The sequence below is a fragment of the Garra rufa genome, chromosome 12 (genome assembly GCF_049309525.1).
Source record: "Garra rufa chromosome 12, GarRuf1.0, whole genome shotgun sequence".
NCBI classification, from domain to species: domain Eukaryota; kingdom Metazoa; phylum Chordata; class Actinopteri; order Cypriniformes; family Cyprinidae; genus Garra; species Garra rufa.
The window spans coordinates 36,722,819-36,749,469 of record NC_133372.1 but is presented as its reverse complement, the minus strand read 5'-3'; the positions used below and the strand labels follow the sequence as shown (position 1 = coordinate 36,749,469).

General features: G+C 34.9%; 1 protein-coding gene across 1 annotated transcript in view; it reads right to left on the bottom strand.

The window, feature by feature from the left end:
• Window positions 1-26,651, bottom strand: part of cntn6 (contactin 6) — a 120,166-nt gene that overhangs the window by 14,332 nt on the left and 79,183 nt on the right. The window contains exons 6-17 of the mRNA XM_073851635.1: window positions 25,109-25,312; window positions 23,657-23,759; window positions 22,036-22,220; window positions 21,313-21,455; window positions 20,639-20,768; window positions 18,319-18,469; window positions 8,318-8,445; window positions 7,526-7,698; window positions 5,893-6,010; window positions 5,366-5,524; window positions 3,589-3,738; window positions 388-458 (exon numbers count right to left, since the gene is read on the bottom strand). Of these exons, the coding sequence (XP_073707736.1) occupies window positions 388-458; window positions 3,589-3,738; window positions 5,366-5,524; window positions 5,893-6,010; window positions 7,526-7,698; window positions 8,318-8,445; window positions 18,319-18,469; window positions 20,639-20,768; window positions 21,313-21,455; window positions 22,036-22,220; window positions 23,657-23,759; window positions 25,109-25,312 (1,715 nt within the window). The remainder of the gene's footprint in view (window positions 1-387; window positions 459-3,588; window positions 3,739-5,365; window positions 5,525-5,892; window positions 6,011-7,525; window positions 7,699-8,317; window positions 8,446-18,318; window positions 18,470-20,638; window positions 20,769-21,312; window positions 21,456-22,035; window positions 22,221-23,656; window positions 23,760-25,108; window positions 25,313-26,651) is intronic.

Here is a 26,651-nt window from a genome sequence, read left to right as displayed (position 1 = left end):
AAGTTGACAGATTTAAGCACTACTGTGTCAGTCAAGAAACCTCTGGACTTAGTGAAAAACGTGGCGTATTTTGAAAGTAATACTGTATTTAAACACGACGTTGAATATCTGCCGTGACAGCCGGTGAGATTACGAGAAAGCCATTGATAAACATTGTCATTTCAGATTTACTGGTATGAAAGCTGTCTCATATCTGCGTCTTCATTATGATTTACATACCAGAGGGAGCAATCCCACTGAGGCAAAGAGCAAAGACGACAGCGCTGCCTTTTAATTAAACCTTGTCTAATTTAAACCACGTCACCGTGGAGAATTCCCTCAGAATCCGATTCACAAGAGAAGACTGGTTTGAAAACGCTCCTGTCACAATAAAGACGCTGAGCTCACCTCCCAAACAATCACGAGTTCGCCTCGGCTTCCTCCACCTCCACTCACGTTAGCTGGGGCGACTTCAGGATCTGCCAGCCAGAACAGAGAACAGACAACAGACAACAGAACAGAAGAAACAGGCTTTATACCTGTGGGACTAGCGGCAAATCCGAACAAACACTTCCTTTTCCTGAGGTGCGGCTCAATGGTCTTTTCATAGACCATCATCTTATAGCATGTCTCTCATCCTGGTTTTATTGAGGTTTTATGCACCTTTTAGCCGAACACATGGTCAGAGACCAGTTAGACCAACCTAAAGGTTCTGATAATTTACTCAAACCCATGTTATCCAAGACATTCATGCCATTCTTTAGAGCCCTGCATTTGAGCCCGTCGGGCCCCGACTTTTTTATGCCCCTAGGGCTGGGCTTCGGGCCAATTTTCACGTCATAGCTCGCACGCTTATCAGGCTTCGGGCCTGCTTTAGAAAAAACTTTTAAAAAAGTTTAATGAGATCTAATGCGTGCGGTCCAGAAGCACCAGTGATGCCTAACTCGAGATTTCCATCAGAGATTTTCATTAGATGTAAATAAGAAGAATAGCCATTTTTAGTGGTAAAATTGTGTTTTTGAAGTTTTCTATATTATTATTTATTCTTTATATATTTGTTCATTATTCGTTTACTTGACCACTGCGACTTTGCATGTTCCGGTTTTGCGCAGCAGAGCTGCCTGCCCTGCTCTCTATTTTTGTTCGAAATGCCTTCGTTCTGAGATGGTGATAATAAACTTTAAATCTAACATTGTGATATATTGATGTTTGTTTTATATCTGTGGATTGTATTGTAGACTAGTCAAGTTTTGATTTGATATATAGGTTAAATTGAGCAAACTCACTGTGGACCACATACCGCTTGGATATCGATGTCACTAAAACTTACATTTAAAAAACAAACAAACAAAAAACTCCAAACATTTCTCTAAATTATTCTGATAAAAAACAAAACGAAAAAACATCAACTTTCTATTAAATACAAATCTGGTCTATTTTAATGGCTGTAAGCTGTTTGGCGGAAAAAAAGACGGGCTTCGGGTCTGACTCGGGCCAAAAATTTTGATAAGCTGTTGGACAAGGGCTGGGCTACAGCCTGTGCGTCTCGGGCCAGGGCCAGGCTAGGGCTTAGATTTAAGGCCTGTGCAGGGCTCTACCAGCATATGCTGGTTAGGTATGTTTTATAGGATGACTGCTGGTTTAAGCTGGTCCTACCTGCCGCCTAAGGAGTTTGAAAGTGTAATTCATGCTTTCATAACGTCTAGACTAGACTACTGTAACTCTTCATATTTTGGTTTGGATCAGTCGTCTCTTCAATGTTTACAGTTAGTCCAAAATGCAGCAGCTTGTCTTCTAACTGGGACAAAAAAGTATGAGCACATTACTTCAGTCTTAGCTTCACTTCACTGGCTTTCTGTCCGCTTCAGGATTGATTTCAAGGTTTTATTGTGTGTTTATAAGATTTTAAATGGGTTGGTGCCTGCTTATTTGTCAGAGCTTTTACATGTCCATACTCCTGTTGAAGCACTGAGGTTGCCAATCAGGTGCTCCTTGATGCTTCCGAGAGCCAGGTTAAAAAATATAGGTGACCATGGGCTCATCAGTGGTGGTTAATTTGTGGAATAGCTTACCTGTACACATAAGAACTGCTCAGGCTGTTCTATAGCTTTTATTTCAAGCTGAGTTGAGACATTGTGACTTTTTCTACTGTATTTGGCTTGTTAGTGTGTGAGTTTGTTTTCCAGACATTAAGGACTTTGGTTGTTTTTAAATGTGCTATATAAATAAAATTGAACTGAAATTGAACTGAACTGGTCCTAAGCTGGTCCTGAGCAGAAGCTGGTTGCTTAGGACCAGCACATGATCAGCTAAGGACCAGCTTAAATCAACTTAAACCAGCAGCCATGCTTCAAACCATACCTAACCAATATATGCTGTTTTTTTTTCACCAGGGTTTCTTTTGAAGGGGTTGAAGGTCCAAACTGCTGTTTCAGTGCAGCTTCAGAGGGCTCTACACGATCCCAGCTGAAGAATAAGGGTCTTATCTAGTGAAATGATCAGTCATATTCCAAAAAAAAAAAAAAAAATTATATATATATATATATATATATATATATATATATATATATAGTAGAGCTAGTGCAAGATGAGCATTTGTGGTTGAAAAGTATATACATTTTTTATTTTTATTTTTTAGAAAATGACCAACCGTTTTGATATACAAGACCATTATACATCACTAAATATTGCTAAATATTGTTTCTCATATAGTATAAAGTAAACAGTGTTCTTTTGTAACATATTTACACTGGCTGCAATGAAAATTAATTAAAAGTAAATAATACCCAATTCCCCAGCCAAAGGGAAAACTAATAACCATAATTGTGACTGTTTACACTATTGTCCCACAGTGCAGTGCAATATGATAACTTTTTATCAGTAACTATGACAGAAAATGACCTGTTTTTGATTTTACAGTATAGATATATCTGTTAAATACTGTAAAATACTAGCAAATGCAGTGTGTCTCTTTATGAGCTAAGTTTTATTTGCTGAATAATTCTGTTCTGTAAGACAACAGCTGTTTGCATGTCATTTTCACTTGGGATTGTGTGATGAAGCCTGCGTCTATTTGTGAATCAGCGATCGAAGCATTTGTATGCAGTACCTGAGCTTAAAATAGAGCCTTTCAAGTGTTACTGCCTCATAGAATATGGGAGAAGTCCACTCAATTTTTGTTGATGTTGACATGAATTATTGATAGCTGCATTTCCTGATCGCTGATGTCCAGCCGCTGAGCACAGCAGGGTTAGATCTTGCGTTAAAGAATATAGCTACACAAGCTACTTTTTTATTTTCTTCTAAATTTCCGTGCAACCACATTTTCTTGCGGTTTCAAACTAATTAACTAAAAACGCCAGCCCTTCTGTGATGCCATTCCGTTTTCGGTGCACTTAATTTGTGTCCTAATTGTCTGTAAATTATTTTGCAATTTGGATGTTCCCAGGAAAACCGGTGTGAATGCACAAGTGTTTATTTCTCATGCCTGAACTCTATTACGAGGAGTCACTCCCGGTGATTTAAACTAATTATAGAATTAAATTACATTTTCTCCTTCCTGATGTATTAGAGATGACAGATATGGAATCGAGAGGGATGAACACATACCTGCAGCTTTGGTGCGAACCGGTTTGGACGGCACACTGGGTTCCCCCACCCCCACGTTGTTGATAGCCACAACTCTAAATTCATAATCTACCCACGGATTTAGATTCACCGCCGTCGCATGAATCATCTGTCCAGGCACAGAATCAGGAACTAGGATTAAAGAAAATTTGGCAAAACACATCAATGCCCATCTGCACAAATGAATAGCCTAGCATAATTATTTTGCATTTACTTCTGCAGATATATTTCGGTCCATCTTAGCAATTGCCTGTTTCTTTTTTTTTTATCTTTCACAGTATATTTAATAAAAACATTTGCATCTATCTATCTATTGATTATAGATTTAACCACAAATAATTACACAAATCTGACATTGTTGTGCCACATTAGTAAATAATTAAGAAAAATTTGTGCTAATTCATTTCATATTATATGAATATGGTATTATGGTATATAGATAGTACCAAAGTACCATGGTATTGTCATCTGATAAAATAATGTGAAAAAATAAAATAAAATTTATGGTAAAAAAAAAAAATTATTTTACAAAGATTTATGTACGCATAAAAACAATAAGTGTAATACTGCTTTAAATTGTTGTCGTTTTTCCCAAAAAATATTAAAACATTTTCTGTTCAATTTAATTGCATTTTTGTTTTTGTTTTTCTGAGTAAAAAATAAATATCATACATTTTTCTCTAATTTACGGAAGACCCACTAAAATGTAATTTAGTGTAACAGTCTTGTTAGGCATTTTTTACAACAAAAATCAATTTCTGACATTAAAAAATGAGTTACTTTCACCCCAAAAACTAATTACTTAGTATTTTTAAAATTTGCCACTATCCTAGGTTTTTCCAATTTGTCAGTAAGAATTTTTTATTTGTTTAAAACATAATAAAATGTAATATGCTACCTTATTCTTTTATATATTTTAATATGTACAAGTCAGAATAAGCATGTTGTTTGAATTTTTACATAAATATTGTGTTACACTGACTAACAATGTAACATTATTTAAACCAAATTTCGACATTTTATTCTTCAAAAACGTATTTGAAAACTTAAAAGTAGACACTTTACTTACATTTAATATGCTTTCTATGGACATAAAATCACTTTTGTAAATTTCTTTTGACGCAGACATCTTAACGTCTTATATATATATATTTTTATATATATTTTTTTTTTATATATATGTTTTATGGATTTAACTTGAATAATTTGAGTTAAAAAAATAACAAATGTAAGGATGAAATTTTGAGAATGTCAATTACGTTTTTTTTTCTACAGTAAATTATGATATGACTTAAACATAATATTATGACTTGACATTTCCAAAAACTAAATTTGATTTATTAGTTTTAACAAGAAGAATAACTACGTGCAGTAAACGGTAAAACTGTTTGCACTATAAACTAGTGTGTTCATAATTAAGATAATGCATTAAAATAATATGGTAAGACACACCAATTTGCAATATCAAGTAGCAAAATTAGCTGTTTTGTACAGCTAAAAACAGCTGGATGCGGATGAGACTGGAAGCCAGACCCATACAATTTACAAATGGCCGCTCCCGCTCTTACATGAAGAAAAAGGTGGATATTGTCAGTGAATTTAACTGATAACCAATTTATCCGTAAAGGTTTTTACTGTAGTATTTATTTTGAAATTATGACAGTGTACTTTTTTGTAAGGGTTGGTTCAATCACAATAAAGTTACAATAAAAATCACATGAACTGGTTTTCTATAATAAAAGTAAAGAGACTACTATACCAGTTTTGACTGCCTGCCAGCCGATAGAGAAAGGGGTCCTAGCTTGCACGATGTAGAGGGTAACAGGACTGTGGTTGTCAGGTCCGGGGCCCCACGAGAGCTGAGCAGTCCTGTCCGTAACGTCCCCCACCAACACACCCACCGGTGCACCAGGGGGCCCTGACAACACGAGACAAAAAGGACTCAAACTTGCTGCGTATCCTCATCAGAGAAGGGCACAGCAAGGTGACCAAGCACCTTGCGATGTGAGACAAGTCTGCCCACAAAAGGCGACATGCTTAATATTCAGAACCAGGGAGAGAGATCCTTCACTTGATGATGGAAATACAAAAGGTTCTAAAGAGCACGAAGCAGGGAATTAATGCATTGATTTCAGATACTCCTGTAGTCATTACTTCAAGAGCTGAATAACGGAATAAAATAGAAATAGCGGGGAAAATTGTGAGGCCTTTTTAATTTATATTTGATAAATGCTCAGAAAAGTGCAGAATACTGAACAGCCTCGGAGGGGGGAGATGCGCACATACCTCTGACAATTAAGTCTGCCGCTGCAGACACGCTGTCCACTGCTGTATGCACCATGCAGACGTACTTCCCAGAGTGCTTCAGCTGCACATTCCTGATCATAAGATCCCCAGAAGAGCCCTTTAAAAAAAAGAGTATTATATGAAAAACAAAAGTTTTTTTTTGTAATTTGTAATTTCTATATAGCAATCTATATAGCCCCTATTATGGTATGCAAATGCTATTGTTAAGTACTTAACACTTGTAAAATATACCATTTGTAGAATTACCATAGTATATTTGAAAGAAATTGCACCAAAGTGGGATAATTAAAAAAACATTATGCTGCAGATGAGTAAATAATTGAACAGCCAATTACAAATAGTGGTCTATTACTGTACACTACTTTAAAAATGCTTTTGAAAGAAGTCTTTAATGCTCACCAAGGCTGCATTTGTTTAATTAAAAATACAGTAAAACTACTAATATTCTGAAATATTATTGTGATTTAAAATAACCATTTTCTATTTTAATATATTTTAAAATGTAATTTATTCTTTGATAGCAAAGCTGAATTTTCAGCAGCCATTATTTTAGTCTTCAGTGTCACATGATCCTTTAAAAATCATTCTAATATGCTGATTTAATACTCAGTTCAAGAAATAAGTCACCCTGGACCACAAAACCAGTTGTAAGGGTCAATTTTTTGAAACTGAGATCTGAAAGCTGAATAAATAAGCTTTCCATGAATGTATGGTTTGTTAGAATAGGACAATATTTATGAGGGAGCAAAAAAAATCGAAATATTGAGAAAATCTCCTTTAAACTTGTCCAAATGAAGTTCTTAGCAATGCAATATCTTAATGGGACATGCTCTTTACTTAATATCCTAATGATTTTTGGCATAAAAAAAAAATCGATAATTATGACCCATACAATGTATTTTTGGCTATTGCAACAAATATACCGTGCTACTTATGGTCACATATTTGTTTATTACTAATAAGATTCTTAAATGAATAGAAAGTTCAAAAAAACATTTATCTGAAACGGAAATTCTAATAGTTTTTACTTTTTTAAGGTAATACTATGACTTTATAGTCTCCAAATTAAAACATATTTTCATTTCTGTAGTTAGGTAATATTTGAAAAGCATCAAGAAACAAACGGCAGTAGCAAAAGCTCTCATATTTGATTGGCTCTTCAGTTAAGATATTATTTCAACTCGCATGGACAAGCAATCCTTCTGCTGTTAGTGAGAGGCTGGCATCCGTGCATTTGTTCATCAGTCTCTCCAGGCTCTCAAAAGCAATACTTGGCAACTTAAAAGCTCTGTGGATGATCTACACAGTGAGAGAGTGGGTCCTGTGGATAGCTATTTGAGGTTCACTGTGTGTTAAACAGAGTGCGATGTAAATCCTGTAATCAGACAGATTTGTGCCTCTATGCTCAGAGAGCAGCCAGGTGCCCTTGTACTCAAGTTCCCCCCATTGCTAGCTGAGCTAAAAAAAAGAAATGTTAAAACACCTAGAGATCCCAATCATTCCTGATTCGCATTCCTCTACCCCGAGTGATTTCAAAGAGGAATCCAAGGCTACAGTAATTCAGAAATTCAGCATTTGTAGCTTTGAATTATAATGACTGACAGAAACTCACCCCTCCAATCATTCCGAAGTGATCGTGTCTACTGAAATCGATGAGTTTCCCGTTGAAGAACCACTTGAAGACGGGGTGGAGAGTGGAGTCCTTAGATACTTCACATGGCAAGACAATGCTCTCCCCCACTGTTGCATCCATACTCAAAGGAGGGACTGTAATCTTGGTCGGTTCTGTCAAAAAAGAAGCTTCAGTTATGAATAAATATTGGAAACTAGATGACCAGCCAGCTAAAGCAACTGAAAAGCAGCCCAGGATAGCAGCTAGACCAGGTTAAACCAGCTACAATTGTAGATGAAGTTTATTCAGTAGACATTTGTTGATTCACTCACTCATCAAAAAAGGGAATCTGCCTCATTTTAAACACCCACAAAATTATAAAATCTGTCTTCTAGTTAAAGTCATCAAAGTGTCCAACAAAACATGCATATGTAATGCCATAATATATTAAACGAGTAAATTGAGAAGAAAAAAAAAACTTGCAACAGCAGCATATTTTTAATTTAACATGCAGAAAATGACTGGAGAGACGAGGATGAAATCCGCTCCCGGTGCTGTGGACGGCTCCGATTTTTTTTCACACCAACGGCTGGACCAATAACTCACACATGACAAAAGCTTGGATGAGTTATACCTCTGTCAAACCGGCAGGAACATAAAACAACTATATATTTCATTATCAATTTCATGCTTGGGTTGCTCACTGTTTTTCCACTGGTTCTCATCCGGTTTAAGGCGTCCGCTAAGAAGCAAGAGAAATGTGCTGTTTGTGAAATGTGAAAGGTGCTTTACCTTTGACCACTAACGTCCCAGAACTGCTGGATGTACCGAAGGGGTTTCTGGCGACACAAGTGTACCTCCCTGCGTCGGATTTAGTGACATTGGTGATCCTGAGGGTGCCGTCCTCTGAGATGGTCCGCCTGCAACGGTAAATCAAAATTGTTGGAACAAATGTCAACAACCAATGACAGCTTGCTATAACAATGCTGTTTATGAAATTACAAATATATGTTATATACAAATGGTTTGAGGTACTTTATTTTTGATAATTGATACTTTTATCCAGCAAGGATTAATTCAAATTGATCAAAATTGACAGTAAAGATTTTCTTTAAACTATAAATTCCAAATGTAATGCCGACAATGGCGTTTCAGTGCTATGTAAAAAAATTAAAGTCATATTATTTTGAGAATAAAGTCAATTTTTTTTTTTCGGTTTTTGGGAAATATTCCAATATCTCAGCATTCAAAATCCAAACAATATGTCTATTGCAATAATGTGTTTTTCCACACTCTTTAATGTGGCGTGACAGATCAATGTATTTGTATCCGTTTAAGTGGCATGTGAATCAGTCATCTTTCTGATTATAGTTAGACATTTGTCACATTTAATTTTTATATATTGTTTTTTCTTTTCTTCTGATGTTCCTTTACGTTTATAAAACATGATAAAGCTAAGCTGTATATTGAAAGCAACAAAGCACAAACTGATTGCGATTACTGAGACGTTAAATGTAAAATAATTATAATATAAATGTTTTTTTTTCTAAGCACATTTATAAAAATGACTTCAATGTCCTAATTGAACTTTGGCCTAATCCTGGCTTAGTCTAAGCCCTGTCTGTGAAACTGGGCCATTGTGTATTATACCGTGAATGAAACCACTTATGAATAGTCACTGATATACCTCAGAAAAGATAATATAATATGTTAATGAGTTGGAGTCCACTTCAACCTTTAAAACTTTTTACTGTTGTTTTTAATCAAATACAAGTGAGGAATGAACAATTGGATGTCACAGATGTTTTTGTGGAGAAGATGGTGGAATTTTCTCAAAGAAAACAGTATAATTTAATGAAACGAATGTCTCATTGTTATCGAAAAGACGATTGATTTACATGAATACAGCGATCTGTCCTGCCACATTAAAGAGCGTGGAAAGCACATTATAGAACTGACAGATATTGAAAGCTGAGATATTTAGATTTATATTAAAAGCACAAAGCTTATTGCTATTATTGGGTGGCTGGCGCACAACAAACAGGCCTAATGAATGTAATCGAAGACATGAAACATTATTTTCAAGCACACTGTCCCTGCGAGTATAACACATGGTATGATTTTTGCTAATAATCCCACATATATTTAAATAAATTCTGGTGACCTGGCAACTTCTCCCGGTGCTCTCAATTCAGGCCATTTGCATGAGCAGGCATTACTCTAAAATTATTATAACTTTAATTGCTGCAATTTAAATTTTTGTAATTTCGACTTTATTCTTGAAACATTTCGACTTTATTCTTGAAACATTTCGACTTTATTCTCGTAATTTTATATTTTTATATTTTTTAATGTGGCACTGAAACGTCGTAAATGCCAAATCAACATACAGTATTAAAATGATTTCTGAAGGATCATGTGACACTGAAAACTGTAGTAATGGCTCCTGAAAACTCAGCTTTGACATCAAATAAATAAATAAAATTGCAAAATATATTAAAATGTATTGAAAACTGTACAAATATTTAACAAAACAACTTTTGAACAGTAGTGTGTGTGTGTGTGTGTGTGTGTGTGTGTGTGTGTGTGTGTGTGTGTGTGTGTGTGTGTGTGTGCGCGCGCGCGCGCGTGTGTGTGTGTGTACAAACAAACAAAACAGATTCTCTCACTCTCCTCAAACAGGTTTTTATTAGAGGTGCTCGTTCATACAGAGGTTATGGATTTTTCATAACCCCTAACCCTCAGTATTAAATGTGTATTTGGCGGATATGAATCACAGCTAAAAATGATTGAGTAGGAGAGGTGTGTGAGATATAGAAGCATCCAAAATCTTCAACTATGTATTATAGAACTGTACTAGGTTGGAGTATTTGGGTGGGGAAGCTGACAGTCTATTGGAACAGATGAAAGAATAAGCAAAGATGGTCTTTAACCTGACATGTTCTCTGACACAGAGTCTGCTCAGGTACTGGATCAGAGCTTTAATGTTCAAGGATACATCAACCTTCCTTCCTTCCTGCCTCCCCAAAAGGAATTCTTAAAGAGCCAGACTCTGCCCAAATATTCCAGACAGAATAACATTAAAAAACAACCAGTATTTGTCTAGGTATGCTTCTTTTTCTTTTCTTAAAAAGTCTGAAAACTCTAGAAAATCTGTAAACAGTCTTCAACAACTTTTCAACAGGATACACTCAGCTAATGGGATTCTAAAAGATGAAACCTCCACATTCACAAGTGAATACTGCTATATTAAGGCCAAGAGTAAAGTAAAAGAGGATGTAAAAGGGAACCTGGTTTGAATTCTTACCTGCGGCCTTATCATTATCCAACACATGTAAGATGCTATCGACACATTAAAAAGCGTTTCCAAAAAAGGCAGCAAGAGCAGATGTGATTACGGAGGGCTGTCTGGATCATGTGAGGAGAGATGTTGATAGCGTCTGACTGAAATGCTAACCTGGCTAGAGATCTGGCTTCGCAATAGAGCTGCAACAGCACAAACAAAACTGATTCTCTCGCTCTCCTCAAACAGGTTTTTATTAGAGGTGCTTGTTCATACACAGGTTATGGATTTTTCATAACCCTCCCCTAACCCTCAGTATTAAACGTGTATATGGCAGATAAGAATGATAGCTAAAATTACATGGGTTGTGTAGGAGAGGTGTGTGAGATGATAAGCGCACTGTAAGTGATAATTTATGTACTGTAAAATTAAATATCAAAAATAATAAAATAAATAATAGCAATAAATATTAAAACATGCTAAAATCCTCTTACACTTATTTTGAAAGAGGAACCTAAAACAGGGTCTAGTGTCTGGTTTAGAGCCCTATGCGGACAAAATCGTGGAATCCAGTTATAAAAATGGAATTAACTGTATAATGTGAAAAGTAAGTCAGAACATTTAAATCAAATCACAATATGGAGTAGTGTCTGTGAATTTTAAGCCACAAAATACTATTTAAATATGAATCCTTCGGTTTGGTTTACTGCACACATACTGAACTGCTTGTGATGCTCGAAGTGTTTTCAGCCTCTGCCACCATGTATATGAGTATATGAACACATAAACATAATCTCAAGAACTGCTCTGAGAGTGACTTTATGAGCATTTTACCATTTCTTGGGAGAAAAACATATCATATTATATACAAACAAAAACTTGCAGGTCTTCACAACAACCCGTCAAAAATGTTTGGTTTAACTTGAAGAAATTGTGACAGAAATATATTACTGTAGTGATAGTACTACTACTACTACTACTACTACTACTACTAATTGTATTGTTATTAAAACATTATTGTAAGGAATATTTACCAGAAGTATTTCTTAAAATTGAAGATCAGGGTAAATTTAACTTATTTTGCCTCCAGGGAAACACATAAGTATCTTCTGTAGCTTCTAAAAGGCAGTACTAAATATAAAAGAAAGATATTGAGGCAAAATAAGGAAAATGTACACATCCTTATTCCGTTCAAAAGTTTATACCCCTGGCTCACCCCTTGCATAATTTCTCCTTCTGAAGCATCAGTGAGCATTTAAATCTTCTGTAATAGTTGCAGTGTGAAAAGATGGCTCTAAAGTCATTGTTGAAAAGGGTTCAAATACACAAAAACGCTGAAAAACCAAAGAATTTGTGCGACCTGAAGGATTGTTCTGACGAACAGCAGGCAGTTTAACTGTTCAGGACAGACAAGGGACTCATAAACAACTATCACTAAACAAACAAACAAACAAACAAACAAACAAAAAAAAAAACGCTGTGGATCATTTAGGAAACAACACATTATTAAGAATCAAGTGTATGTAAACTTTTGAACGGGGTCATTTTTAAAAATTCAACTATTATTTTCTTTTGTGGACTATATGTAAATGTCTTTTATGTAAAATACTATATTTGGGTCAGTACTAAATAAAAAAACAACATGCATTTTGTATGATCCCTCTTTGGTAAAATAATTTACATTTTGCAGATTCTGCAAGGTGTATGTAAACTTTTGACTTCAACTGTAGATTGGTTTAATTTGAATCGTAAAATTAAAACAGATTACTTATTGGCTAACTGCTAGCTGGTTAGACTAGTCTTAAAATAAAGGTTATGTTTATGCAAAAATAGGAAGTAAACACATCTGCAACCATTCACATCATCTTATCAGCTGTGGTAGTGACTTTTGCTCTATTTGCATTTTCTTCTAAAAATGTCAAAAATTTGATTTATTCTTATATTTCATTGTCTTGTCAGACTTCCTTGCAACTGATTTGAGAAAACAATTCTCAGGAGTGCTTCATCGACCTTGATGTACATCAACAAACAATGCTGCTTTGCTTTTAATAACTAGGAATAGAATGGAAGGAATGATAGATAAATAAATAGAGCAATGTAAATATATAACGCAGAGACCCGCTGTGACCTTCTCCCAGAACAAATCAAACATGAGCGCAGCAGACCTGCCAGCTCAGAAATCAAACAATTTCAGCCACAGCTTTTTAAAATAAATATGTATTTACTATGGCTCACAGAACATGCTTTACGCCGAGAGCTTTCCTCTGATTTATTGACAAAAATATCAAACGTTGAGCGATAGAAGCGTGCCGACCAGACGAGCCGTGAGCAATGAGCTGCAAAACCAATAGGAAAAAAGGCGAGAGCTATCTGCTTTCAGAACAAAACTTCTGACCACACGGAGCCACATTTATATTTGCGTCAAGACATGATGACTTTGTAATCAGTCTCTGATCCTTCCTCTCCTGACCGCCCTCTGGAATACAATGACTAATCGATGCTTCTCCCCGCATGTTGAAGCACGTCCAGAGAATCACAGAAAGTCTACCGTACAACACATATTGACTTGATACAAACTTAGGAGTGTGGAATGAAACGAGATTGAAATGTTCGTGTTTGCACTTCTTCAAACTAAATCAGAGTGTAATTGCTGGGAAAATATTTCAGACTAAACAATCACACATATTTACCCACAAATCATCCATCTGTTCCTTTACACATGACTAATGTAGGTCTCAGTGTGTTCAGAAGAGCACAGTACCTAAACTACTGTTTAAAAGTTTTAATATTTTGTAGAGATATTTTGTAATGTTTTGAAAGAAGCTCACTAAGGCTGCATTTACTTACAGTAAAAACAGTAATATTGTGAAATATGATTAAAATTTAAAACTATTCTATTTTCATATTTAAAATGGTAATTAATTTGTTTAATTGTAAAGCAGATATTATATTAATTCCCTGTCATGGTTGATCAATGGGATGTCCTTGCTGAAAAAAAGTATCAAGTATCAAAAGATCTAAATCTTACTGACCCTGAATATTTCATTTGCAGTTTGTCCAGTATGCATAGTATACAAATGTTCGTATAACCATACTATTGTACATTTGTCAAAATGTTCAATATAAATCTGAGCACACTGTGTTTGAAAACTCTATCCCACAGTGCAATGCTGTCACCATGGAATTCAGTTTCGATTGTAAAAACTAGTAGTAATATTATTTGATTGGACTTTTAAGAGTACAAAATTAGATTAAAAGTGCATTTTATTAACTAGACACTAATTGCTGAATTAAACACACTTTTGAATTACAATAATAATATCGCTTGAACAATGTAGTTAGAAACATTTTTATATAATGTATATTTTAAATAGTAAGCAGTATACACTGTGCAGTATGCAGTATGCTAGTATTCCATTCCAAACACAACTAACCACAATGCAAGGCGATCCACCTGACATTTCATTGTTTAAGCAGTGTTTAAATATTTTACTCGAAATTGGATCTCAAAAAAGATGGATGTCACTCACTGAAGTAAACATGGACTGTTTAATAAAATGTTTATTTTTTTAATGTTTATGCATATTCCATACTACTTTACATAGACTCAGCTAAAATGAAAATTCTGTTAAATATCAAAATGTCTTTCTCTGAAGAAGATATTTTGAAAAAATGTGGGTAACCAAGCCGTTTCTGGTTCCTTACTGACTTCCATAAACTATAGTATACTATACTATACTATACTATACTATACTATACTAGAAACAGTTTGGTTACCCATATTTTTGGATATATCTTCTTTTATGTTTAATAGAAGAAAGAAACTTATACAGATTTGGAATAACTTTAGGGTGAGTAAATGATGATTTCATTTATTTTTGGGTGAAGTACACCATATATAAAATACAAGATATTTCTACTCAAAATAACTGCAAAATTTTCCAAAATAACAAAAGGTGGCACTTGCTGAATTAAACATGTGCTGTTTGTTTATCCATATTGCTTCAAAAGGGGTACTATTTTTTTAAACAACAGTTATTCTAACAACAGTATATGCACAAAACACAATAATATATCCCACAATGCAGTGTGCACAGTGAGTCTCTTGTTTGTCCTGAACAGTTAAACTGCCTGCTGTTCTTCAGAAAAGTCCTTCAGCTCCCACAAATTCTTTGGTTATTCAGCATTTTTGTGTATTTGAACCCTTTCCAACAATGACTGTATGATTTTGAGATCCATCTTTTCACACCGAGGACAACTGAGAGACTCATATGCAACTATTACAGAAGTTCGCTTACTGATGCTTCAGAAGGAAACACGATGCATTAAGAGCCGGGGGTGTAAACTTTTGAACAGAATGAAGATGTGTACATTTTTTCTTATTTCGCCTAAATATCATAGAGTTTTTTCATTTAGTACTGCCCTTCTAAGGCTACAGAAGATACCTGCATGTTTCCCACAAGACAAAATACGTTAAATTTACCCTGATCTTCAAATTCAAAAGTTTTCACCCCCCTGGCTCTTAATGCATTGTGTTTCCTTCTGAAGCATCAGTGAGCATTTGAACCTTCTGTAATAGTTGCATATGAGTCCCTTAGTTGTCCTCAGTGTGAAAAGATGGATCTCAAAATCATACAGGCATTGTTGGAAAGGGTTTGAATACACAAAAATGCTTAAAAACCAAAGAATTTGTGGGACCAGAATTTTCTGAAAGACCCTTCAGATCAGCAGTAAAAAGTATGCACAATGTGCAATAAAGTATAACACAACGCAGTGACTGTCCAAAAGCTAAAACCTGAAAATAACCGCAAAATGATAACTGGATGCCCCTTGCTGAATTAAGCATGCACTTAGTGTTTACTGAAATCTTTCCAGCATATTCCATAGTTAGCATACACTTAAAAAACAACGGTATGCGGCATGCAGCACATACTGTACGGCACAGAGTTAGAAGTACTTTAGCACTTCATTTCAGACACACCAAGGCTTACCCTGACCCTCTGATAGACAGTATCTGATACACAGTCTTGCACTTCTTGTCTCATTTCCTCCGTTCGCTTTAACTTCCACTCCCTCTCTCCCTTTCCATTGCTCCCCCTCTCCCTCATCCAATAATCACATCACTCCACGGAGACCCTAGGCAGCATCAGTGAGTCATGGCATGTGTGTTCTCTCCCAGGTCCAGATGGACCACAGTGCACAGAGCGAGATCCCATTGGTTATCACTCCATCCCCATCCATTACTGGAGATCATACACTCGTCCCTCCTGCCACCTGTTCTGACATGGCCATGCTAGAACGATTCTGTCCCATTGAAACCCCACAGGAAAGAGGCAGAACCAGGGGTGTATTAATTAGTGTTCCACTAGGCACTCACTCTTGTGTGAAAAGTACCATCAGGAAGGATGTTGTTGGTTTTGAATGTGCAACATCTGTGCCTTAGTAACTTGTGTTCAGAATGGACAAAAAAAAGCAATTATGTTTGAATAAAAATATAGAGAAATATCACAAGGTTGTGGGCTGATGCTGTGCAAATAATGACTTCTGAGGGAAAGTAAGTAGGAAACAGGAAGCTGAAAATGCATTCATGTTACATTGTTATTTTTTATGGGAAGTAACATTAATTTAGCATTATTTTTGCCCTCTCACAGCTGATAGTTTTAGCTGCAACATGTAATTGAGCACAACTGGATTCCTTTTAAGCACTTAAATTTCTTTCCATTTGTCACCATTATTCTGACTTTGATTTTAAAATGCCAGGAAATTAAAATTTGGAGTTTCGTCCATGTCTGTAAGCTTTGAGGTAAAAAAACAAAATTGGTAAAAAGTAATTATTTTATTTTGTTTTAACAGCACAAAAAAAGTACAAAAACAGCATTTATTTATTTATTTGGGAAAACAATCAATACTTCTATTTAGCAAGAATTAATTTATTTGAGCAAAAGTGACAATTAAAACATTAAAAAATGCTGTTCTACAATATTTTCCCCCTATTCTCCTGTGTTTTGTCCTATTATTGCATTTAATAAAGGCTGTTGTGTTGTGCTGTTAAAACAAAATTACTAAAGAGTAGAACTGTTTTCAACATTAATAATAATAATGATAATAATAGAAGAAATACTGATAAGCACCAAATCAGCATATTAAAATCACCTTTGAAGTCTATTTCTTTACACAATATTACAGTTTACTGTATTTTAAAATATGTATAAAAATCATTTTACATTGCCACTCAAAAGTTTGGGATCAGTAAGATTTTTTTAGTATTTTAAATAAATTTCTAATGCTCATCAAGGCTACGTTTATTTGAACAAAAATACAGAAAAAAATGTTATATTGTGAAATATTATTACAATGTAAAACCTCATTCTTCTGTTTTAATATACAGTAAATATCTATTCAGAATTTATTTCTGTGATCAAAGCTGAATTTTTCAGCATCATTACTCCAGTCTTCTGTGTCACATGATCCTTCAGAAATCATTCTAATATACTGATTTATTATCAGTGCTGAAAACAGTTGTGTTGCTTAATATTTTTTGGAACCTGTGATACTTTTTCAGGATTCTTTAATGAATAAAAAGTTAAAAAGAACAGCATTTATTTAAAATAAAACATCTTTTCAAACAATATACAATAATGATCAAAAGCTTGGGGTCAGTACATTTTGTATTCTTTCTTTTTTTGAAAGAAAAAATACTTTTAATACTTTTATTCACCAAGGATGTGGTAAATAAAAAAGTGAAAGCATAGATTTACATTGTTAGAAAAGATTTATATTCTGAATAAATGTTGTTCTTTTTAACTTGTTTATCAAAGAATCCTGAAAAAAAAGGGTTAGAATCACAGGTTCCAAAAAATATTTAGCAGCACAACTGTTTGCAACATTAATAATTCTAATAATAAATCAGCATGTTATAATAATTTCTGACACTTAAGACTGAAGTAACAGCTGATGAAAAGCCAGCTTTGCATCACAGGAATAAATAATATTTTTTACATATATTAAAATAAAAACCAACTGTTTATATTGTAATAACATTTTGCAGTATTATTGTTTTTACTCTTGTTTTTAAAAAAATAAATGCAGTCTTACTGATCCCAAACCTTTGAGCGGTAGTGTATGCTGGTTTACTTTTAACACTGAATAAAAGTGACCTACAAACACTACCAAAAATTAAAAAATTAAATCCTACAATGCTTGGCAACTGTAGATATACTCTGGAGAAAGGAGAGGTTCCAATCTCTGCATTTATCAGTACATAAATTAAATAAATAGAAACATAGCTCACACTGCTTGCTGGAAAAAGAATATTATTGCATAAATGTAACTATATTATTAAAAACCATCCAGATAGATGCAAAAAAGCACTCTGTGTGAACGTGCCTTAAGACACTTCACCTGAACCTGCACTACTGCGGTGCAAACAAACCCAAAGACTCTGGGGACGACAGGAGTGCAAGCGGCTCATTTCGCACCTTTCATTAGCGACCGGTCTGCTGACCCGTACCTCTTGGTGTCTTTCAGGAACTCGTTGCCTCTCCTCCAAGAGTACGAAGCTCTGGGGGATGCGTGCGGCCGGCATTCGATGATAGCTTCCCCGCCTCTCTGGATCAGCGTGGTCTTCTTCACTGGGTTTTTTGAGAAGTCTGGAGGAGAGGCTGAAAGACAAGGGATTTGGGGTGTTTGGCTCACATATGTGATTTTATCTGACATATTTCACCATTTGACCAATTCATTTTCATGACTTTTTAGTAACCGTCCATCAAAACACAAAGCTAAAATTAAAGTTTTCATACTGAAACTGAAAATAAAGTTGAATAATTAATCACATTGATTCAATCATCAACATTAAGTTGCATATGAACAATTCAATTACACATAAAGCAGTTTTTATATCAACTTTTTATTATATAATTATGTTTCTACTCCACTTTGTTACTGAAATAGTGGCTGTAATAAAAGCTTGTTTTCATTTCAGATGTATTCAAACATACATTATACACTAAAGATATAAGTAAAATATAATGAATATGTAATACAGTGTATATATTTAGCAAAGCACATTTTTTCTAGTTGTCTGATGTGGTTATGGAAATTGAACGGCCTTAGCGTAAGCGTAATGTTTATATGCTGTGCTATTGACATCTTCTGTACTGTTCTTTCTCAACATACATTTTTTTTCATTTATACATGCTTATTTTATGCTTTAAAGGATTAGTTCCCTTCCAAAACAAAAATTGTAAAATAATTTACTCACCCCTTTGTCATCCAAGATGTTAATGTCTTTCTTTTTTCAGTCGTTAGGAAGTTATGTTTTTTAAGGAAAACATTTCAAGAATTTTCTCCATATAGTGGACTTCTATGGTGCCCCTGAGTTTGAACTTCCAAAATGCAGTTTAAATGCAGCTTCAAATTGTAGTTTTTATTAGTTATTATTATAGTTTTTATTATGTTTGCTCCGGTTTAATACAGTTAGGGTATGTCAAAAAACTCCCATCTCATTTTCTCCCCCAACTTCATCCTACATCGCTGCAAATGTACCAACCCAATATTTACAAAGTGAACGTGCAAAGAAGGTCATTTGATGCGATGTAGCACGATTTTTAAATTGGAGGAGAACATGAGATGGGAGTTTTTCGTCATACCTTAACTGTCTTGAATTGGAATGCAAAGAGTTCATGCAGAGCTACACAAGACAAGCTTTTGTGGTTAAAAAGTATATAAATTGTCTTTTTTATTAACAACGATTGTTTCGCTAGATAAGCTGCATTTGAAGCTGCATTTAAACTGCATTTTGGAAGTTCAAACTCGAGGGCACCATAGAAGTCCACTATATAGAGAACATTCCTAAAATGTTTTCCTCAAAAAACATAATTTCTTTACGATTGAAGAAAGAAAGACATGAACATCTTGGATGACAAGGGGGTGAGTAAATTATCTGCTAATTATTAACTAATCCTTTAACTACCAAAATCAATTCTATTTTATTGAGATTTCTGTGGTGGTTGTCCATGTGTATTCTCAGATATATCAACCTGATTAAATATACAGTCACACCAAAAATTATTCATACACCAGATATAATTTTACTAGTGGGTGCAGGACACTATACTGCCCTACAAAGGCAAAGTGCAGTAACTACGCCAACAGTGAAACTGAGAAAAATGCCTTTAAAGTTTTTACACCATATATGGTATTAGTTTGGATTTTGTAGTTACTGCAATTTTGACACTCTCGTTTCTCTGAAACGGGACAAAATTGAACAAGGAGACTTTGCCACAAGACAAAACAGTTGTCACAAAGCCCATTTTAAGCCTTAACTCAATTTTAACCAAATGTGTAGTTACTGCGCTTTGCCTTTGGAGGGCAGAATAGTTCATTAATGTAAGTGAGGACAGCAAAATAAAGTAAACAGTGACATATTATAACCAAAAATGTATCATTTGGCAGACTACCAGTAAAAATTATAAAAATTTGGGACCAAAAAGACTTTATTTGACACTTTGACCTGTCCATATTTTGTTACATACCTTTCTATCAAAGTTTTCTGACATTATCAAAATGAATTTGTTGTGACGCAGTTTAACTCTTGAGTTCTTGTCATATTTATAACCATTTTCTAAACCATAGCGGATAAACTGTGATAATGTGAGAAATATTGAAGATAAATTTTAGTTTGACTGTATTTAACTAGGTTCTTATGCTCATACAATACCAAATTCCATTAATTTGATGGAATTTGGTTTTTCCAAATCTGAAAATCACAATTTAAAAAAATCTGGTTCTGGTTCAAGACTGGGTCTTTAATAAAATGGAAAGATGCTTACCCACAACTTTGAGCTCAGCACTTGCATATATGACTCCATTATCATTCTCTGCCAAACACTGATACATCCCAGAATCCATCAGGTTTATGGTGGAGATGGTTAACCCGCCACCATCAACACGAATTCTGTCCTGAGCATAAACAAAAATGTCAAAACAGATTGCAAGTGCCACTAATAAGCCAGATATATAATATCTCATTCTCAACATATACACTCCAACACACAACCAGCATCTTTTAAAGGCATAGTTCACCCAAAAAAAGAAAATTCTGTCATTAATTGTTGCTCCAAACATATAAGACCTTTGTTCATCTTCTGAACACAAAATAAGATATTTTTAATTAAATCCAAGAGCTTTCTGACCCTGCATAGACAGTAGCGCAACTACCACATTCAAGGCCTAGAAATGTAGTAAGGACATCATTAAAATAGTCCACGTGACATCAATGGTGTAACTGTAATTTTATGAAGCTACAAGAGCTTTTTTGTGCACAAAGTAAACAAAAATAACTTTATTCAACAATTTCTTCTCTTCCATTTTCTTTCTTTGATGTGCATTCACAAAAGTACGTCAATTTAAATTTTTTCGTGGACTATCCCTTTAATTCTTGGTACTTAAAAAAAAAAAGGCAAAATGCACTGAGGAGTGTTATTCTGGCGGTTAGTATTATCACCTGAGACACCAAAGGTTGTCCATTCTTGAGCCATCGGTAAACAGGTTGAGGTTTCCCATTAGCCTTGCACTCCCAGTGAAGATCAGACTCAATAGCCATGTTTGCGTCATACAGAGTCTGTGACCACTGCAGGTGTTCCACATCTGTGTGAACAGCAATAAACGACTATAATACAAATGCAGAGGTCTGCATCCTGCTTTAACACAACGGCTGTCTCTCTGAACTTTCTCCCTTGCAATGCTTTGCAACAATGATGAAAGCATTGTGTTTTATAAACCACCGAAAAATGAGGTTACTCTGTGCACATTAATTCTAGATGATTCTTCCTGTCTTGTAGAAGAGCACAGTTGCAGTGCATATATTGTGGGCTCTCTAGGCAGACTAAACAACTCCTGCTATAGCCATTCTAATTAGTCTTGCCTTGACAATTGACAATAAAATCTATTCTTTCATTATTTATTATTTACCACAGGTTGCTGTGTGATCCGTTATCTGACTCATTAAAAATTTAAATTTCTCTTATTGATTCTCCTGCGGTAATCGCGATGGCCGACAAAACGCTGCATGGATAGGAGAGATAAAGAAAGGTCTTTTAACATTGTGAAAAATACTCTGCACGCAATTTGTTGGACCAGGTTGTCTAAATATTTCCAAAAAGGGCTAATTATCACCCAGTCAGTCTTTTGACCATTTGGCTATGTATACTTCAGTATTTGACCTTACTTTGAAATACCAGACGTCCTTTTGCAATACTACGTCCTTTGGAGTTTTCAGCCACACATTCATAAAGCCCAGAATCCTCTGGACGGAAATACGGGATCTCCAGGACACCATTTGAGTGATTTATCTTCATTTTTCCTGGGAAGGGGCTTCCGTCTGCTCTCTTCCAGGAAATAGAAGGCACTGGACTGAGAAAATTCAAGAAAAGAGACCATATTAGCATCACACTGTGCAAAGATCTATGAAGGCTTAAAATGATTTACTAGTTAGTCAACATGTTACTCAATCCATTCTGCACAATTACAGTTTGAAATTTTGACATATCCTTCAGTCACTTACATGAATGTTTAATCAACATTTTGTGTAATTTAATTTTTTCAGCCATTAATGAAATGAATATTTAAATACACCACCATTCAAATGTTTGGTTTTAGTAGAATTGAAAGGAAAAAAAAGAATATTTTTATTCAGCAAGGACACATTAAATTGATTAAAAGTGGCACTTAAGATATTTATACTGTTACAAATTTTTTCTAATTCAAATAAATGCTGTTCTTTTAAACGTTCTATTCATCAAAGTATCCTAGTTTCCATTAAAGTATTAAATAATATTTTCAAAACTGATAGTACAAAGAATTGTTGCTTGAGCACCAAATCACAAACAATTTCTGAAGGATCATGTGGCATTGAAGACTAAACTAATGGCTGCTGAAAACTCTGGGACAAACCCTGGACCACAAAACCAGTTATAAGTAGCACAGGTATATTTGTATGGGTCAAAATTCTTTTTTTTCCAAAAGAATTTGTATGGGTCAAAAATCTTTTTTTTATGCCAAAAATCATTAGGATATTAAGTAAAAATCATGTTCAGTTAATATATTTTGTAAATTCCCTACTGTAAATATATATAAAAATGGCTAAGAACTTCATTTAGACAACTTTAAAGGCGATTTTCTCAATATTTTGTTTTTTGCACCCCCAGATTCCAGATTTTCAAATAGTTGTATCTCGGCCAAATATTGTCCTATCCTAACAAACCATACTGTACATAAATGGAAAGCTAATTTATTCAGCTTTCAGACTAATTTATGAAAAATTGACACTTCTGACTGGTTTTGTGGTCCAGGGTCACATTAAAATACAAAAAAATACAATATAGTTTCACAATATTACTATTTTTCTGTATTTTAATCAAACAAACGCAACTTTGGTGAGCATAAGACACATTCAAAAACATTAAAAATCTTCCTGACCCCAAAAATGTGAATGGTAGTTTTTTTTTTAAATGTATAAATAACTAAATAACATCTAAAAATGAACAGCCTGGCAGCATATCTGTTCTCTGTTTGATAGCCCTCCAGTATCCACATTACCTGTGGACAATCCAAGGCCAAAACCCTGTCCCACCCCTGGATCACAGTCTGCAGCTGTTTTTAAAATAATGGCTGCCTCCCTCCATCTGTTTCCTACTACTTCACTAAGATTAAAGGATCCTGTATATTTCTGAGACATTTCTCTTAAATAAACTGCTAAGATGTACTATGTGCCAAGTGTGGCAATCCCCAGTTAGCAAAGCAACCCTCTAGAGGCAGGGAGTCCATCTGTTAGTGAAGTAGAGACCTACTTTCCTAAAGCGAAACACTCCAGTCGAACGGATGATCCTTTGGCAACGTGGAGCATTTTTTCAAACTGGACTTCAATCTTTGGCTCATACTCCCCCATCACAGCTGGAAAATGAGGATGGACAAGCATAAAGCTTTTAGGGCAAAACCAATGCACTTCAATTCAATATGATTATACTATTTACAGTATATACACACATCACTTTATGTGCAAACAAGGCATATAAACAAGTTCACAACACATGCAGCTTGCCAAGAAACCCTGCTGAAAAGACAATGGCTGTTTACCAGCATATATAACGTTCTGGATGCTTACAAGGCCTACTAGGCTTTTAACCAGGTTATTTTATTTAGTCATAGTCATGTCATGACTTGTCGAATTCATTAGTTTTAGTTCTTTGGACTATTAAAAAAAATCAACATACAACTTGTTAATAAATATTCAATATATTAGTACACAACAATACATGTTAGTTTACACTAATGTCAACATTAAGAAAACACAACATGACCCAACATGGCACAGCATCTAACGTAACATAACGCAACGCAATGTAACATATAATATATAACATAACATAACATAACATAACATAACATAACATAACATAACATAACATAACATAACATAACAACAGTGCTTGTATTAGGTAAGCTGTGAATTCCTAAATATACATTTAAAAAAAATTATATATATATTAATTATATTAAAAAGATTTTTAAAAACTTTCATCAACTAACATTTTTGGTAGTAATTTTTAGATAACATTAACATTGCTTAACAAACAAGACTTTCTTAGTCAACCTGCTTTTGTAAAAAAGATCCTGATGGTTTTGGCTCAGCTGGTCGACTTGCACCAACTAGAAAATCATGTAAATTTATGCTGGCCTAAAATGGTCTTTTCAGCAGGGAACGTAGATCAAACACAAGGAAAAGTAAGAAATAAGAATTAGTAAAGTAGTAAGAGATCAGCAGTGGTCTTGCGGCCAAAATATTCATAGATAAAAATATTCAATATTCACATTAACTCAAAATATTCAAAACCTCTCCGCCCTACTTCATATACCTTGCCTGGGTGAATATTAAACAGACACTAATGACTGGTGATGTTGAGCCTCCCGGGGTATATATGTGTGTGTGTGTGTGTGTGTGTGTGTGTGTGTGTGTGTGTGTGTGCATGTGGGTGAGTGAGGGTGGAAGCCTTATTTCTTAATGCCGAATTTTTTCTCCTTCCTTCCCTCTCTCTCTCTCTCTCTTACACACACACACACACACACACACACACACACACACACACACACACACACACACACACACACACACACAGTTGGCTGAACACGGCTCAGAGACTATGAATACACAAATGCTATGTCTCTGAGTGGCAGCAAAGCAAACACTGTCATGCTCAAATCTACTGATTCATCACTGTTAGCAGCTCCTCCAGGCTACTCACCGTCCCGACGCAGCACCACTGGAGTTGGGGAACTGTAGACGGTCGTGTTGGTCATCACATTTCTTACCACACACGTGTAGTTGCCCACGTCTGACGTCTCAACTTTTGCAATATACAAGTTTCCAGTCCTCTGGGACACAAAGCGTCGGTTGTCTCCAACAACAACATTGGGGCGGCCGTTAAATATCCAGGAGTATCTGATTTCTGAGGAGAAAATTGTTGGATGACAGTAGTAAATTATTTTTTTTGCCAACTCAGATACATAGTTAACATTCTGCATGGCCTACTTAATGTATAGCTAAATGCATTATGAAATTTGAAATCTCCTTTAAAATTTAGCTGCGTATGTTCTTGCTTGTTAGAGCTCAGCTGTGGGAAGGGAGTTTATATATAACAAGGTTAAAGCAATACAGTTTCAATTTTGACAGTCAAGCAACAGGAGCTGAAAACTAATATCGTTCCATAAAAAAGGCATATTGTGGCTCTACAAAATCTGCATTCATTCTTCAGGATTACAAATAAACACAGCATTACAATGTAAGATGATAAACTGTGACGCAGAAGTATTACAAATGTGATCAATATTAAAATCAAAATCTGAAAAAACATTAACTTATTATATATTTCTGTTGCCTTCATTTTGAAGAGTATCTCTATCTCTATCTTTCTCTTATGTGAATATCTTTAATAATACAAGGTTTTAAAGGCTTAATTCACACAAACTTAAACTGATTTGAAGTATCTACATTTACATTATCTACAATAATAAATACAGAAGAAAAGTCAAAGTTTGTGCTTATAGTAATTAGAATGATATATTTACAGCAAACACAGCATTATGCTTCAGCAAATTAGTTTTATAATCAACACTAAGCAAATGAATGGGTTTTCGATTTAATTATTTAGCTTTTCACAGTCTTTTTTCTGTGACGTGAGTTCCTTTTGTAACAGCCTTCATAATTTTTCCTCTATCTCTATTCATTCACGTCACCTCTCACTCTTTCTTAATGAGACAGGAATACAGGAAGACCGCACAGCAAGGCCTGTGGTATGAAATGAAGTATGAAAGTATCAAATTAAGCAGCGTTTATTAGAGGGCAGACAGGGGGTTAGAGTGGCTGGAATGTGGATTGATAAGGGCTATTAAGGTTCAAACAGCATATCTGAGAATGTACAGCACTAAGGAAAAAGAACCATTTGGCTTCAAGACAGAAAAAGGTGAATTAAAACCATCATAAATGGAGTGGTGACAAGGTGAGGGACCTCTTGTCATTACCGGGCACTGTGCTTAAGGCTTTTGGTCTCTTAGGAAACAAATTCGCAGCCACCATAATCTGAAACCATGTGACAGAGTAAACCAATGAACATGGCTATTTATGAGTAAAAAGAGGTGATTTACTTTTACATTAGGTAGTATTTATTGTACAGTAATGGAGAGCTGTCTCTAAAATTCACAAGGTTCGGTTCAGTGTTTCAAGTTGTTTGGAAAACAACCAACAGTAATTTAACATCGAAATAATACTAAAGTCAACCAAAATGACCT